Source organism: Hemiscyllium ocellatum, chromosome 21, assembly GCF_020745735.1.
Source record: "Hemiscyllium ocellatum isolate sHemOce1 chromosome 21, sHemOce1.pat.X.cur, whole genome shotgun sequence".
In the NCBI taxonomy this organism is placed as follows: Eukaryota; Metazoa; Chordata; class Chondrichthyes; order Orectolobiformes; family Hemiscylliidae; genus Hemiscyllium; species Hemiscyllium ocellatum.
In genome coordinates this window covers 55,408,227-55,424,376 of record NC_083421.1, presented here as the reverse complement: position 1 = coordinate 55,424,376, position 16,150 = coordinate 55,408,227, and the positions used below count along the sequence as shown (strand labels likewise).

The 16,150-nt window shown below is 54.7% G+C and overlaps 1 protein-coding gene across 1 annotated transcript in view; it reads left to right on the top strand.

Moving 5' to 3' along the window:
• Window positions 1-16,150, top strand: part of prdm12b (PR domain containing 12b) — a 50,845-nt gene that overhangs the window by 32,506 nt on the left and 2,189 nt on the right. The window contains exons 3-4 of the mRNA XM_060841509.1: window positions 9,116-9,271; window positions 11,768-11,882. Coding sequence (XP_060697492.1) covers window positions 9,116-9,271; window positions 11,768-11,882 — 271 coding nt within the window. The remainder of the gene's footprint in view (window positions 1-9,115; window positions 9,272-11,767; window positions 11,883-16,150) is intronic.

Below are 16,150 nucleotides of genomic sequence, written 5' to 3'. Positions count from 1 at the left end.
CCCCTCACACCTGGTTCCTGGGGAACACTGCCCTCCACATCTGGTTACAGGGGAACACTGTCCCCCCACACCTGGTTACAGGGGAACATTCCCCCCCACATCTGGTTACAGGGGAAGAATGCCCCCCACACCTAGTTACAGAGGAACACTGCCCTCCATACCTCGTTACCAGGGGAGTACCACTTTCCACACCTGTTTACAGGGGAACACTGCCCCTCCCACACCTGGTTACAAGGGAACACTGCCCCCACACCTGGTTACAGGGGAACACTGCCCCCCACACCTGGTTACGGGGGAACACTGCCCCCCACACCTGCTTACAGGGGAACACTGCCCCCCACACCTGGTTACAGGGGAACACTGCCCCTCACACCTGGTTACAGGAGGAACACTGCCCCCCACACCTGGTTACAGGGGAACACTGCCCCTCACACCTGGTTACAGGAGGAACACTGCCCCCCACACCTGGTTACAGGGGATCACTATCCCTCACAACTGGTTTCAGGGGAACACTGCCTCCTACATCTGGTTACAGGGGAACATCAGCCCCCAAACTGGTTACAGGGGAACACTGCCCTCCACACCTGGTTACGGGGTAATGCTGCCCCCCACACTTGGTTACTGGGGAACACTGCCCCACACACCTGGTTACAGGGGAACACTGCCTGCCCACATCTGGTTACTGGGGAACACAGCCCCCCATGCCTGGTTACAGGGGAACACTGCCCCAGACACCTGGTGACAGAGGAACACTGCCCCCCCCCCCCCCACACACACACACCTGGTTACAGGGGGAGCACTTCCCCCCCAAAACCTGGTTACAGGGGAACATCATCCCTCACACCTGGTTCCTGGAGAACACTGCCCTCCACATCTGGTTACAGGGGAACAAAATCATCCACATCTATTTCTGGGGTATGTCAGCTTACATCTGTTTCCATGGAGAACACTGCCCGCCATATCGCGTTGTATGGAATAATACCCACACGTCTGATTATAAGGGGTAATACTCCCACAACTGCTCCTAAAGGACAATATCATATTTGCTTTCTGGGGATAACACCTCACACAATCTGATTGCTGAGATGACACACACACATGATTAGTGACAATCTCACATATCTGGTTATAGAAGACAGTCATCGCAGATCAGATCATAGGGACAGCTGCCACTATTTTTCTTGTGAGTAGTAGCACTCACACCTGTTTCTACAGCAGAACGCTGCACACATCTGATTATAGGGGACAAAACCCATGTACCTGTTCATATGAGAAAATGTGAGCCTCTTTTGAGGTTTGGATGCTTTCTCTTCAGTTCAACATAAAGACCAATCTGCTTCGATAACAATTTTTACCCATTATTTGCACTATTTTATTTCTTTTAACTATGTCCCAGAGCACATATGAGTTGCAAAACCTGGGCTTCGTCAGCCTGAATGAATTCTCTGTGGATTTTTGACTTGGGGCTTTATTGATGGGAGATATAATATATTCCAGATGTAACCTATAGGCAGTTTGCTTGTTTAGATGATTGACGAGCTTGGGTTTGGCCTCCCAAGCATATTAGTAGAGTTTGCATGTGGCAAGCCACTTGGGCTGGCAATGAACAATTGATTTGGCTGTACAGAATCGAATATTGGAGCCTTATGCTTGATAAAGGGTCACATGCACTGCACAATGTCTCTGCACAATCTGCTCAGGCAGGGGTTAGGGATAGATGCTTTTTGGAAACAGCTGGGACCCCGAGCTGAGATGGAATTGGATGAGTTTGGGTCTGAAACAGGACAGCAGTGTCTGAAATCTCTCTCCAACTCCTCAGTGCCAGATTCGTTGGAATTATAACAATTTCAAATTGGAATATTGAAAGTTGCCTGTTTATAACAGGATGGATAATGGAATGAATTGTAAAAACAAACGGGAGCGACCTTCATTTATTTCGTATCGCTGTAATTGTCATTCGCCAGTCTCTGATTTCACCTCCCTCTCTCTCCCGTCTTGTTCCCCATCTCTTGTATTTGATCTCCCCACCTCCTTTATATCGTTTCTTCCCTCTCACTCCCTTGTTGCTCACAGCTCGTTCTCTTCCTCTCATTCTGTCACCGCTCTCTCGCTCCTATCTCTGTCTTTCTCGCCATCTATCTCCCTCACCTTCCCAACTTTCCCTCCTGTTTCACTACCTCTCGTTTTGTTTCTCGCACATTTTAAATCTACGACAGTTTTTGTCTAACTATAATTTTGCTTTCACGAGTAATTTTTAAATGTGTCAATATTTAGATTTACAAATATCGAATCCAACGGGGAATATCTTTAACGATACTCTGTCTGGTTCCGCGAGTTGTTCGAGGTGTTTAACTATTTGGGCGATTTTAATCGCACTTTCCCACTCACTTCTTCCTCATCGAAACTATCCCTCCCGGAGAGTTGCTTGCTTCTGGTTGGTAGTCCTGTGTTGGTCATTTCCTGGCCTTCAGACTGACCTCTCTGTGTAATAGGAGCAGCAGTGAGGAACAAACCTCTGAGTAGCGCTGTCAAAGAACCGGCACAGACATGAGGGGCCGAATGGGCTCCATTTGTGTCCGTTGGGTCCCTGCGAGTGACCTTTAGCGAGTGACCTTTGGCGAGTGAGGTTTCCCTGCTCTATCTGGAGGATGGGATGCGGACGTGTGGTTGGACGGAACAGGACGAGGGTGCGGATTCCAATCTCACCCGTTTTCAGGGAAAGGGATTTTTTTAAAAAAACATTATCGAAACCGACCGCCGGCTCCCAAACCCGAGTGCTGTGTGCCCGCCTGCAGCCGGGACCGGCCTGGGAGTGGGCACTGCCCTCAGTGCTCTGCAGCAGGGTCCCTGTGACAGGACCCAGAGCTTCCCAACTCACATCAGGAGCACGGAGCATGGGCCTGGCTTTACACAGGGTCAGGGTTCCACATCAGTGTCCCGGGTCAGTGTCTGTCCCGGGTCAGTGTCTGTCCCGGGTCAGTGTCAGTGTCCCGGGTCAGTGCCAGTGTCCCCGCTCAGTGTCAGTGTCCCGGGTCAGTGCCTGTCCCGGGTCAGTGCCTATCCCGGGTCAGTGTCAGTGTCCCGGGTCAGTGCCTGTCCCGGCTCAGTGCCAGTGTCCTGGCTCAGTGCCAGTGTCCCAGGTCAGTGCCAGTGTCCCGGCTCAGTGTCTGTCCCTGGTCAGTGTCCCAGGTCAGTGCCTGTCCCGGGTCAGTGCCTATCCCGGGTCAGTGTCAGTGTCCCGGCTCAGTGCCAGTGTCCTGGCTCAGTGCCAGTGTCCCAGGTCAGTGCCAGTGTCCCGGCTCAGTGTCTGTCCCTGGTCAGTGTCCCAGGTCAGTGCCTGTCCCGGGTCAGTGCCAGTGTCCCGGGTCAGTGTCAGTGTCCCGGGTCAGTGCCAGTGTCCCGGCTCAGTGTCTGTCCCTGGTCAGTGTCCCAGGTCAGTGCCTGTCCCGGGTCAGTGCCAGTGTCCCGGGTCAGTGCCAGTGTCCCGGCTCAGTGTCTGTCCCTGGTCAGTGTCCCGGGTCAGTGTCCCGGCTCAGTGCCAGTGTCCCCGCTCAGTGTCAGTGTCCCAGGTCAGTGTCAGTGTCCCGGGTCAGTGCCCCGGGTCAGTGCCTGTCCCGGCTCAGTGCCAGTGTCCCGGCTCAGTGTCAGTGTCCCAGGTCAGTGTCAGTGTCCCGGGTCAGTGCCTGTCCCGGGTCAGTGTCAGTGTCCCCGCTCAGTGCCAGTGTCCCGACTCAGTGCCAGTGTCCCCACTCAGTGCCAGTGTCCCGGGTCAGTGTCAGTGTCCCGGGTCAGTGTCAGTGTCCTGGGTCAGTGTCAGTGTCCCCGCTCAGTGTCAGTGTCCCAGGTCAGTGCCAGTGTCCCGGCTCAGTGTCTGTCCCTGGTCAGTGTCCCAGGTCAGTGCCTGTCCCGGGTCAGTGCCAGTGTCCCGGGTCAGTGCCAGTGTCCCGGCTCAGTGTCTGTCCCTGGTCAGTGTCCCGGGTCAGTGTCCTGGGTCAGTGTCCATGTCCTGGGTCAGTGTCAGTGTCCCGGGTCAGTGTCCCGGGTCAGTGTCAGTGTCCCGGCTCAGTGCCTGTCCCGGGTCAGTGTCACGGGTCAGTGTCCTGGGTCAGTGTCCATGTCCCGGGTCAGTGTCAGTGTCCCGGGTCAGTGTCCCGGGTCAGTGTCAGTGTCCCGGCTCAGTGCCTGTCTCGGGTCAGTGTCCCGGCTCAGTGTCCCGGGTCAGTGTCAGTGTCCTGGGTCAGTGTCAGTGCCCCGGTTCAGTGCCTGTCCCGGGTCAGTGTCCTGGGTCAGTGTCAGTGTTCCGGGTCAGTGTCCTGGCTCAGTGCCTGTCCCGGGTCAGTGTCAGTGTCCTGGCTCAGTGTCCCGGGTCAGTGTCAGTGTCCCGGGTCAGTGTCGCGGGTCAGTGTCAGTGTCCCGGGTCAGTGTCCTGGGCCAGTGTCCCGGGTCAGTGCCAGTGTCCCGGGTCAGTGCCAGTGTCCCGGGTCAGTGTCCCGGGTCAGTGTCAGTGTCCCAGCTCAGTGTCAGTGTCCCGGGTCAGTGCCAGTGTCCCGGGTCAGTGCCAGTGTCCCGGGCCAGTGTCCCGGGTCAGTGCCAGTGTCCCTGGTCAGTGCCAGTGTCCCGGGTCAGTGTCCCGGGTCAGTGCCAGTGTCCCGGGTCAGTGCCAGTGTCCCGGGCCAGTGTCCCGGGTCAGTGCCAGTGTCCCGGGTCAGTGCCAGTGTCCCAGGCCAGTGTCCCGGGCAGTGTCAGTGTCCCGGCTCACTGCCTGTCCCGGGTCAGTGTCAGTGACCCGGCTCAGTGTCCCGGCTCAGTGTCAGTGTCCTGGGTCAGTGTCAGTGTCCCGGGTCAGTATCCCGGGTCAGTGTCCCGGGTCACTGTCAGTGTCCCGGGTCAGTGTCAGTGTCCCGGGTCAGTGTCCCGGGTCAGTGTCAGTGTCCCGGGTCAGTGTCAGTGTCCCGGGTCAGTGTCCCGGGTCAGTGTCAGTGTCCCGGGTCAGTGTCAGTGTCCCGGGTCAGTGTCAGTGTCCTGGGTCAGTGTCAGTGTCCCGGTTCAGTGCCTGTCCCGGGTCAGTGTCCTGGGTCAGTGTCAGTGTTCCGGGTCAGTGTCCCGGCTCAGTGCCTGTCCCAGGTCAGTGTCCCGGGTCAGTGTCCTGGGTCAGTGTCAGTGTCCTGGGTCAGTGCCTGTCCTGGCTCAGTGTCCCGGGTCAGTGTCCTGGGTCAGTGTCAGTGTCCCGGCTCAGTGCCTGTCCTGGGCCAGTGTCCCGGGTCAGTGCCAGTGTCCCGGGTCAGTGCCAGTGTCCCGGGTCAGTGTCCCGGGTCAGTGTCAGTGTCCGGGGTCAGTGTCCCGGGTCAGTGTCAGTGTCCCGGGTCAGTGTCAGTGTCCCGGGTCAGTGTCCCGGGTCAGTGTCAGTGTCCCGGGTCAGTGTCAGTGTCCCGGGTCAGTGTCCCGGGTCAGTGTCAGTGTCCTGGGTCAGTGTCAGTGTCCCGGCTCAGTGTCCCGGGTCAGTGTCAGTGTCCCGGGTCAGTGTCCCGGGTCAGTGTCAGTGTCCCGGGTCAGTGTCAGTGTCCCGGGTCAGTGTCCCGGGTCAGTGTCAGTGTCCCGGGTCAGTGTCCCTGCTCAGGGTCAGTGTCCCGGGTCAGTGTCAGTGTCCCGGGTCAGTGTCCTGGGTCAGTGTCAGTGTCCCGGGTCAGTGTCAGTGTCCCGGGTCAGTGTCCTGGGTCAGTGTCAGTGTCCCGGGTCAGTGTCCCGGGTCAGTGTCAGTGTCCCGGGTCAGTGTCCTGGGTCAGTGTCAGTGTCCCGGGTCAGTGTCCCGGGTCAGTGCCAGTGTCCCGGGTCAGTGCCAGTGTCCCGGGCCAGTGTCCCGGGTCAGTGCCAGTGTCCCGGGTCAGTGCCAGTGTCCCGGGTCAGTGTCCCGGGTCAGTGTCAGTGTCCCAGCTCAGTGTCAGTGTCCCGGGTCAGTGTCAGTGTCCCGGGTCAGTGCCAGTGTCCCGGGTCAGTGCCAGTGTCCCGGGCCAGTGTCCCAGCTCAGTGCCAGTGTCCCGGGTCAGTGCCAGTGTCCCGGGTCAGTGTCCCGGGTCAGTGTCAGTGTCCCAGCTCAGTGCCAGTGTCCCGGGTCAGTGCCAGTGTCCCGGGTCAGTGCCAGTGTCCCGGGCCAGTGTCCCGGGTCAGTGTCAGTGTCCCGGCTCAGTGTCAGTGTCCCGGGTCAGTGTCAGTGTCCCGGCTCAGTGTCAGTGTCCCGGGTCAGTGCCAGTGTCCCGGGCCAGTGTCCCGGGTCAGTGTCAGTGTCCCGGGTCAGTGTCAGTGTCCCGGGTCAGTGTCAGTGTCCCGGGTCAGTGTCCCGGGTCAGTGTCCCGGGTCAGTGTCCTGGGTCAGTGTCAGTGTCCCGGGTCAGTGTCCGTGTCCCGGGTCAGTGTCAGTGTCCCGGGTCAGTGTCCGTGTCCCGGGTCAGTGTCAGTGTCCCGGGTCAGTGTCCCGGGTCAGTGTCAGTGTCCCGGGTCAGTGTCAGTGTCCTGGGTCAGTGTCAGTGTCCCAGTTCAGTGCCTGTCCCGGGTCAGTGTCCTGGGTCAGTGTCAGTGTTCCGGGTCAGTGTCCCGGCTCAGTGCCTGTCCCGGGTCAGTGTCCCGGGTCAGTGTCAGTGTCCCTGGTCAGTGTCCTGGGTCAGTGTCAGTGTCCCGGCTCAGTGCCTGTCCTGGGCCAGTGTCCCGGGTCAGTGCCAGTGTCCCGGGTCAGTGCCAGTGTCCCGGGTCAGTGTCCCTGCTCAGGGTCAGTGTCCCGGGTCAGTGTCAGTGTCCCGGGTCAGTGTCCCGGGTCAGTGTCAGTGTCCCGGGTCAGTGTCAGTGTCCCGGGTCAGTGTCCCGGGTCAGTGTCCCGGGTCAGTGTCAGTGTCCCAGCTCAGTGTCAGTGTCCTGGGTCAGTGTCAGTGTCCCGGCTCAGTGTCCCGGCTCAGTGTCCCGGGTCAGTGTCAGTGTCCCGGGTCAGTGTCAGTGTCCCGGGTCAGTGTCCCGGGTCAGTGTCAGTGTCCCGGGTCAGTGTCCCGGGTCAGTGTCAGTGTCCCGGGTCAGTGTCCCTGCTCAGGGTCAGTGTCCTGGGTCAGTGTCAGTGTCCCGGGTCAGTGTCCCGGGTCAGTGTCAGTGTCCCGGGTCAGTGTCCCGGGTCAGTGTCAGTGTCCCGGGTCAGTGTCCCGGGTCAGTGTCAGTGTCCCGGGTCAGTGTCCCGGGTCAGTGTCAGTGTCCCGGGTCAGTGTCCCTGCTCAGGGTCAGTGTCCTGGGTCAGTGTCAGTGTCCCGGGTCAGTGTCCCGGGTCAGTGTCCCGGGTCAGTGTCAGTGTCCCAGCTCAGTGTCAGTGTCCTGGGTCAGTGTCAGTGTCCCGGCTCAGTGTCCCGGCTCAGTGTCCCGGCTCAGTGTCCCGGGTCAGTGTCAGTGTCCCGGGTCAGTGTCAGTGTCCCGGGTCAGTGTCAGTGTCCCGGGTCAGTGTCCCGGCTCAGGGTCAGTGTCCTGGGTCAGTGTCAGTGTCCCGGGTCAGTGTCCCGGGTCAGTGCCAGTGTCCCGGGTCAGTGTCCCGGGTCAGTGTCAGTGTCCCGGGTCAGTGTCCCGGGTCAGTGTCAGTGTCCCGGGTCAGTGTCAGTGTCCCGGGTCAGTGTCCCGGGTCAGTGTCAGTGTCCCGGGTCAGTGTCCCTGCTCAGGGTCAGTGTCCTGGGTCAGTGTCAGTGTCCCGGGTCAGTGTCCCGGGTCAGTGTCAGTGTCCCGGCTCAGTGCCTGTCCTGGGTCAGTGTCAGTGTCCCGGGTCAGTGTCCCGGGTCAGTGTCCCGGGTCAGTGTCAGTGTCCCGGGTCAGTGTCCCGGCTCAGTGTCCCGGCTCAGTGTCCCGGGTCAGTGTCCCGGCTCAGTGTCCCGGCTCAGTGTCAGTGTCCCGGGTCAGTGTCCTGGGTCAGTGTCAGTGTCCCGGGTCAGTGTCCCGGCTCAGTGTCAGTGTCCCGGCTCAGTGTCCCGGCTCAGTGTCCCGGCTCAGTGTCAGTGTCCCGGCTCAGTGTCCCGGGTCAGTGTCCCGGCTCAGTGTCAGTGTCCCGGCTCAGTGTCAGTGTCCCGGCTCAGTGTCCCGGCTCAGTGTCCCGGCTCAGTGTCAGTGTCCCGGCTCAGTGTCCCGGGTCAGTGTCCCGGCTCAGTGTCAGTGTCCCGGCTCAGTGTCAGTGTCCCGGCTCAGTGTCCCGGCTCAGTGTCCCGGGTCAGTGTCCCGGGTCAGTGTCAGTGTCCCGGGTCAGTGTCCCTGCTCAGGGTCAGTGTCCTGGGTCAGTGTCAGTGTCCCGGGTCAGTGTCCCGGGTCAGTGTCAGTGTCCCGGGTCAGTGTCAGTGTCCCGGGTCAGTGTCCCGGGTCAGTGTCAGTGTCCCGGGTCAGTGTCCCGGGTCAGTGTCAGTGTCCCGGGTCAGTGTCAGTGTCCCGGGTCAGTGTCCCTGCTCAGGGTCAGTGTCCCGGGTCAGTGTCAGTGTCCCGGGTCAGTGTCCCGGGTCAGTGTCAGTGTCCCGGCTCAGTGCCTGTCCTGGGTCAGTGTCAGTGTCCCGGGTCAGTGTCCCGGGTCAGTGTCCCGGGTCAGTGTCAGTGTCACGGGTCAGTGTCAGTGTCCCGGGTCAGTGTCCCGGGTCAGTGTCCCGGCTCAGTGTCCCGGCTCAGTGTCCCGGGTCAGTGTCAGTGTCCCGGGTCAGTGTCCTGGGTCAGTGTCAGTGTCCTGGGTCAGGGTCAGTGTCCCGGGTCAGTGTCCCGGCTCAGTGTCCCGGCTCAGTGTCCCGGCTCAGTGTCAGTGTCCCGGCTCAGTGTCCCGGCTCAGTGTCCCGGCTCAGTGTCAGTGTCCCGGCTCAGTGTCCCGGCTCAGTGTCCCGGCTCAGTGTCCCGGGTCAGTGTCCCGGCTCAGTGTCAGTGTCCCGGGTCAGTGTCCCGGGTCAGTGTCCCGGGTCAGTGTCCCGGGTCAGTGTCCCGGGTCAGTGTCCCGGGTCAGTGTCCCGGGTCAGTGTCAGTGTCCCGGGTCAGTGCTGATTTCAACATTTCGGAGCAGTAGACTTGTCCGGAGTCGTTCCGCCCAGCAGTAAAGCCCTCTCCCCCCACACCCCGTCACCCTCTCTCCGGCCCAGGTCTTCAATGAGGATGGCACGGTGCGGTACTTTATTGATGCCAGCCAGGAGGACCACAGGAGCTGGATGACGTACATCAAATGCGCTAGGAACGAGCAGGAGCAGAACCTGGAAGTGGTTCAGATCGGGAACAACATTTACTACAAGACCACAGAGGTGAGGAACTCTCTGACCGGATCAGGGCATTGGCGAGACGGGGAGGAGCGGGGAAGCTGGTGCTCTGCCAGCCGTGCTCACGCTGCTGCTGTGGGGACCGAGCCCCGGGGATGGTGATATACCGGGACCGGGAGGGTGCACGGACGGGCGGGCGGGTGGGATTGGATTTGGAGCAGGACCCACAGACCCCCTGTAATCCCAAACAGATAGTTAATTCGGGGGGGGGGGGGGGGGGGACTGAAATGTGGGCGAGGGCGAAACTGCCCAGTGTTCAGATTTCCAGCGTTTGCAATGTGTTCCTAGGTGTGTTCAGTGTGTTTTCCCAGTGTCAATGATATGTGTACCTGCGGGGAATAGACTGATCATTAATTTGTAAACCCCCCCCCCTTCCCACCCCCCCGGGTTCAGTTGCAGTGGCAGAGTCATTCTGGACCCGGAACGTGAATTTTGCTTTCTCCCTCTAAAGATGCTGCTGAGTTTCTCCAGTAATTCCTGTGTTGCTTTCAGTGGGTTCCACTTGATTTCAGTCAGGACATCACCGGGACACTGGAACCTCGTGTCATGTCGGTGGCAGTATTTTTTTAGAACAGGCCACCTACCCTCCCCCTCCTCCCCGGTTCCCCTGGAGCTGGTGATCCTGGCGGATCCCGGACTCACCGGGACCTCCATCAGGTTCCGCCCGGTTTTGCTGTGGCTCCGTTTTGCCCCCGGGGGTGTCCGCTCCTCCCCCACCCCGGCTCAGTCTCCGATAACTGACAGTGTGTATGCAGCACAAAGAGAGGCTGCATCAGCCCCTCTCCCACCTCCCCCCCCCCACCTTTCCGAGGAGCCCTGCTGTTCTATTCTGTTAAAATACCCCCTGCCCCATTGAAAGCCTCTGACTCTAAAAGACCCTGTTCACTCCCCCGCCCCCTCCCCGTTGGCTCTCCTTTTGCCAATCGCCTTAAACCGGTGCCCTCCGGTTTTCTATTCTTTCCAAATGGGGACACTTTTTTCTCTGTTATCGCTTGCCCAGACCCCTCCCTACCCAGAACTTCAATCACAGCTCCTCTTAACCGCTCCAGATGCGTAAATCTTACAGTAATGGGATCGCTACTTGACCCTTGAGGCATCACCCATCCCTGTGTTTCTCACAGAGTACCGTGTCTGTGTCTGTGTGTGTGTCTGTCTGTGTGTGTATCTGTCTGCGTGTCTGTGTCTGTGTGTGTCTGTGTGTGTGCGTGTCTGTGTGTGTGTCTGTCTGTGTGTGTGCGTGTGTATGTGTCTGTCTGTGTGTGTCTGTGTGTGTCTGTGTGTGCATGTCTGTGTCTGTGTGTGTCTGTGTGTGTGCGCGTGTCTGTGTGTGTGTCTGTGTCTGTGTGTGTGTCTGTGTGCGTGTCTGTCTGTGTGTGTGCGTGTCTGTGTCTGTGTGTGTGTCTGTCTGTGTGTGTGTGCGTGTCTGTGTGTGTGTCTGTCTGTGTGTGTCTGTCTGTGCGTGTGTGTCTGTGTGTGTGCGTGTCTGTCTCTGTGTGTCTGTCTGTGTGTGTGTGTGTGTCTGTGTGTCTGTCTGTGCGTGCGCGCAGCATTTAGTTTTATACCTCTCTCACTTCTCCGGTATCCTCGGCTCACCTGCCTCAATTCGGTACAACCTTTTTTTTAAAAAAAGCTTTGTTTTACTGTTTCGGCTAAACAATACTTTTTAAATGAACTCAGAAAGTGCTGGAGAAACTCAGCAGGTCTGTGGTTTGTGGAAGATACAATAAGATAATGGCACCTGTCTGAGTTCTGTCCCCCCTGTCTGAGTTCTGGCCCCCCTGTCTGAGTTCTGGCCCCCCTGTCTGAGCTCCGTCCCCTCTGTCTGAGCTCTGTCCCCCCGTCTGAGTTCTGTCCCCCCTGTCTGAGCTCTGTCCCCCCCTGTCTGAGCTCTGTCCCCCCTGTCTGAGCTCTGTCCCCCCTGTCTGAGTTCTGTCCCCCCTGTCTGAGCTGAGAAAGTTCAGACGGAATTACTGTTGGACAGTTCCCACTTCCACTCCAGGATTTGAGGTGAAAACAATGGGAGATTGTAGCAGATCCAAGCAACTGTGGCTCAGTGGACCCAGGTTCGATCCCAGCCTCGGGTGACTGTCTGTGTTGAGTTTGCACATTCCCCTCCCCCTTCCCGTGTCTGCGTGGGTCTCCTCTCACAGTCCATAGATTTGCAGGTCAGGTGAACTGGCCATGGGAAATTGCCCAGAGTGTGAGGGATAAATACAGGGTCGGGGAATGGGTCTGGGTGGGCGATTTCTCGGATTGTCGGGTAGACTTGTTGGGCCGAAGTGCCTGCTTCCAAACTGTGGGTAATCTCATCTTAAAAAAAAATCTTGAGGGGGTCCCGGAGACTGGATATTAGTCACATTTGAGTCGGGATGTGCAGATGGGATACAGATGAACGTTTTAGCGTGTAAGTCAACGGCTCACTGTTCGAATCCGATTCTAACGACAGCGATTATCTGGTATCTCAATTTCTGTTCACTTTAGACAATCCCACCAGACCAGGAGCTGCTGGTCTGGTATGGAAATACACAGAACACATTCCTCGGCATCCCAGGAGTTCCAGGGCTGGAGGAAGAACATAGGAAAAAGACTAAAGACGGTAACCAATGTGAAATTATACTGAGGTTGGGGGGGGGGGGGGGGGGAGCGGAGGGGAGGTGGGGTTGCTCTTATGTTACAGGGATGCCTTTACACCATGATTGCCAGGGAATGAGAGAGCGGAATGTTTCCTGTTTAGCCAGAAAAGTGCGGAAATTAGAGAGAATTTAAAGAAAAAAAGCAGATTTTCGAATTAGGGGATGAACTTTCGCAAATAACGCCTTCCGAATCTCATCATTAAGTGTCATATGCGTGTCCTTAAAGACCCCAACTCGTCTTCTTGATCATTACTTCCAGTCCCCACCCCGCTCCCCCCACCGCCCCTAACCCAGTAACTAGACCGTGTAAAGTCTGCGCAGGTATATCCGGGCCAGTCCCTGCTAATGCAAGGCTCATTCAATTCCTGATGAAGGGCTCCAGCCCGAAACGTCGATTTTTCCTGCTCCTCCGATGCTGCCTGACCTGCTGTACTTATCCAGCAACACACTCTCAACCCTGGTAGTGCAGCTCCCCAGGACATGTCCAGGCCACCTTACCAACTGCTTCTGCATCCTCCTGGACCCTTCGCCCACCCACATTGCCATCAGTAAACCGCCAGCCCTCACCTCATCATTATGCCTCCTCCCGGACCAACTGTCACATCACCTCAGCCCTTCGAACACTTTCCTTTGGACCTCAAAGTCCCCTGTGACCCTGCTAGGTCACTCTGCACACAAGGACACAGCTCTCACTCACTTCACTTCCAGATGTTGTCTACTTCACATTTCTTTGGAAGCACACATTCAGTGACTTCAGCACTGACTAACAGTCTCTTTGTGTGGGTCACATTGCTTTCTTAATGCAGAGAGTCTTTAGTGCTCTGTTACAGACTGCTATCCTCTGTGACTTACAATACTTTGTAACATAGAGGGAAACGCAGGGATCTTGTCACAACAGGAACCACTGTCATGTTATCATAGAATCCCTACAGTGTGGAAACAGCCATTTGGCTCAACAAGTCCACACCGACCCTCTGAAGAGTATCCCACCCAGACCCATTCCCCTACCTTATTACTGTACATTTCCCATGAGTAATGCACCTAACCTACACATCCCTGAACACTATGGGCAATTTAGCATGGCCAATTCACCCTAACCTGCATATCTTTGGACTGTGGGAGGAAACTCGAGGTTTGTCACCTGTAGGTGTGTCACTTTGCATCACCATATGACATAACATCACACCTTGGACCATGTTCCTGCAGTTTAAGCTACAAACACACTGTTTGTCCTTCACACTAAAGGCCATGTGTGAAAGTGAAGAGCCCACAGACCTAACTGGGGATCAAGGACAGTTCTACTCTAGTCAGTTGAGGGGTTCTTTCTATTCCAGTCAGTCAGGCATCTCATCCTCTCAGAGTCCAGGGATCTGTGTCCCTGCAGTGTATGGTCAGCCCTGCAGGTGAAATGCCACTTTCATTAGGGTTAGGGGTCAGGCAGGATGTTGTGCTGGCAACAGTCAAGGGGGTTGGCCAGTTTTACCTTCAATGAGACAAAGGCTGGGATTGAGTATGAGAGACATGAATGTGTGAGCAGTTAGTGGTGATGCAAGACAGGTGGTCAGGTTGGAAGCACAGAGCTCAGGAAGGGTGTTAGTAGTTAGAAACAATACTGAGAATGGTAGCCCATGGTACTTGTCAGTGGCATGAGTTAAATTGAGTAGTGCCCCGTGAGGGTGAGGTGGAAGAGAGAACATGGTGTCTCTTACCATTGTGGAGAACTAGAAGATCATTAATCTTCTTCTTGCATTATTGGATGTCTGGTTTTCCTTGGGACACAGCATTGATCCAGACAACAATTTGTGTCCAGGTTACTTGGTCTGGTGGCATGGCTTCCTGTGGTAGTCTGCAGGGAAATATACAGCTGCCCTCTTCACACACCCCTCCCTCCCCACCCTCCAGTTCACCAAGACCTCCACGTCCCTGTCTGCAAAGTAGGCAGTGAGTATTTTTTTCCCCTCTGGGCCAATGATTAATCAGTTTCTGGCTTTAACATCTGAAGTGGGGTGCAGCTGGGCATTAGCTATAGTACCTAGTGGTGAGAACATTGGAATGTCCTAGCAGTGGTGAATAGTCCACCTCTCCAACCACTCAGGTCCCTGAAAAAGGCACCTCGAAGCATGGCTGCAAAATTGCTGAAGTGAATAGCAGAAGATTGCATGTCACTCAGTGACATGGCTGACCAGGGCTCACATATCTCACTCATCAAAACATTTACATTGAAAATGGAAAATTCCACCCTGACACTCTGACTATTTAAACACAGGTGTAAAAGTGATTTGGGGATGCCAGTGTTGGACTGGGGTGTACAAAGTTAAAAATCACATAATACCAGGTTATAGTCCATTAGGTTTAATTGGAAGCACACTAGCTTTTGGAGCACCATTCCTTCATTGGGTCAACCACCTAATGGAGCGTTGCTCTGAGAGCTAGTGCTTCCAATTAAACCTGTTGGACTATAATCTGGTGTTGTGAGGTATAAAAGTGCCTCCCTATCTACTATACCGTTGAGTTTGTGTACATTTTAAAATATCTTATCAGCAATTGGTATCTATAATTAGCAGCTTCACTGTAATAAAATAGCTTAAGGGAAAAAAAGTGCTGAACAGACGGGGTGAATGAATTAGAGAAACTATAGATCACTTGTTCTGGATTTCTTCATTGCTAGTTTTACTTTGGACAGATGTGTTGTACACACTTTTCAAACATGTTCTTGCATAAATTAGTAAACACTTGTTCCATTATTAGCAATATCCCCACCTCATTATTCTGCAAAGTGCCTGAAGAATTGCTCCTGTGAATAAACACAGTACTGTCCAGGGCTCAAAGACGATTTCTGAGCAATATCCCCATCAGCTTGTGTGCTATTGCCTGGTAAGGGACTGAAGTAATTCAGTTACAATTATGATGTAAATTTATTTACTGATGTCACACTGCAAGCTTTTGCCCCACAAACACTTTAGAATGACCATTTTAGCAAATTGCTAGGCATTAAAATAAAATAAATGCAGAATTAGGGATCAGTGTGAGCCAGTGGGTTAACTAACACATGGTTGCTTCAAACTCTGGGGTTGACTGATTCAGTGGGTTAGCCCAGATTGATAAATTACCTTCTGTATCCGTCAACTGTAAGGTTTTCATCTGAAATGAGTTTTAGTGAAAAGTGTTCTTTACTGTGAAGGTATGGAAACAGAGTCCATTTGATTGAGAAAAGCTACATTAAAAGAATGTGATTGGCACAGCATTATGAGGTCAGAGCAGAGAAACTTTATCCTGTGTTCCATCCATGCTGTACCATACAGTGCACAACGGAATTATTTGATTATTGCTTCCCTAGCTGACTTGGTATACAGAACATGGACAGTCCAAAAGGAATGTTAATCTGTGTCTAATTTTCCTGACCTGGACCTACTGAATGGAACAGTGTAAGAGGAGCTTTAATTTATATTTACTTCTACAACTAACTTACATGAGGCAGTATTAACAAGGCATTAACTGCTATAATCTCAGTCAAATTTGAGCTAGAAGTGTACAACTGGACAGTGCAGTTGACAGTTTCCCTTGAATCTAACATTACTTGTGCCAAGTCAATTAGTTTTAAATATATTTAGTTTAATAATGTTGAGTAATGTTTCCTCATCTTAAACAAAAAGAGTTCCAGAAAGCTATCTGTTCCAGGTCTTGTTAGCCCACTAACATCATCTGCTTGTTTATCTATTTATTATCAGCCTGTTGTGCTGAAAGATATCAGAAAAACATTTGAATTTTGCAGATAGGAAAACATTTGGCTGTGTTGGGTTGTTAAGAGTTTCCACTTAGTCCCACTCCCCTGCTGTCTCTCCACAGCCTTGCAATTTTTTTCTTTCAGATACATCACCAATTCTCTTTGAAAGGTTACAACTGAATCTCATTTCACCATCCTTTCAAGCAGTGCATTCCAGAATATAACCATTTACTCTATAAAAATTATCATCTCCCCTCTAGTTCAATCTTCAATTACCCTAAATCCTGCGTCCTCTGGCTATTGCTCCTTCTGCCAGCAGATGCAATTTCACCCTTTTTATTCATTCAAAGCCTTTTATAATTTTGGAACACCTCTGAGAAATCTCCCCACAACCTTCTCTGCTCCAACAAAGTCTCCTGAAACTAAAATAGAAATTACTGGGAAAAATCAGCATGTCTGGCAGCATCTGTGGAGAGAGAAAGGAGAGTTAACGTTTCAGGTCCAGTG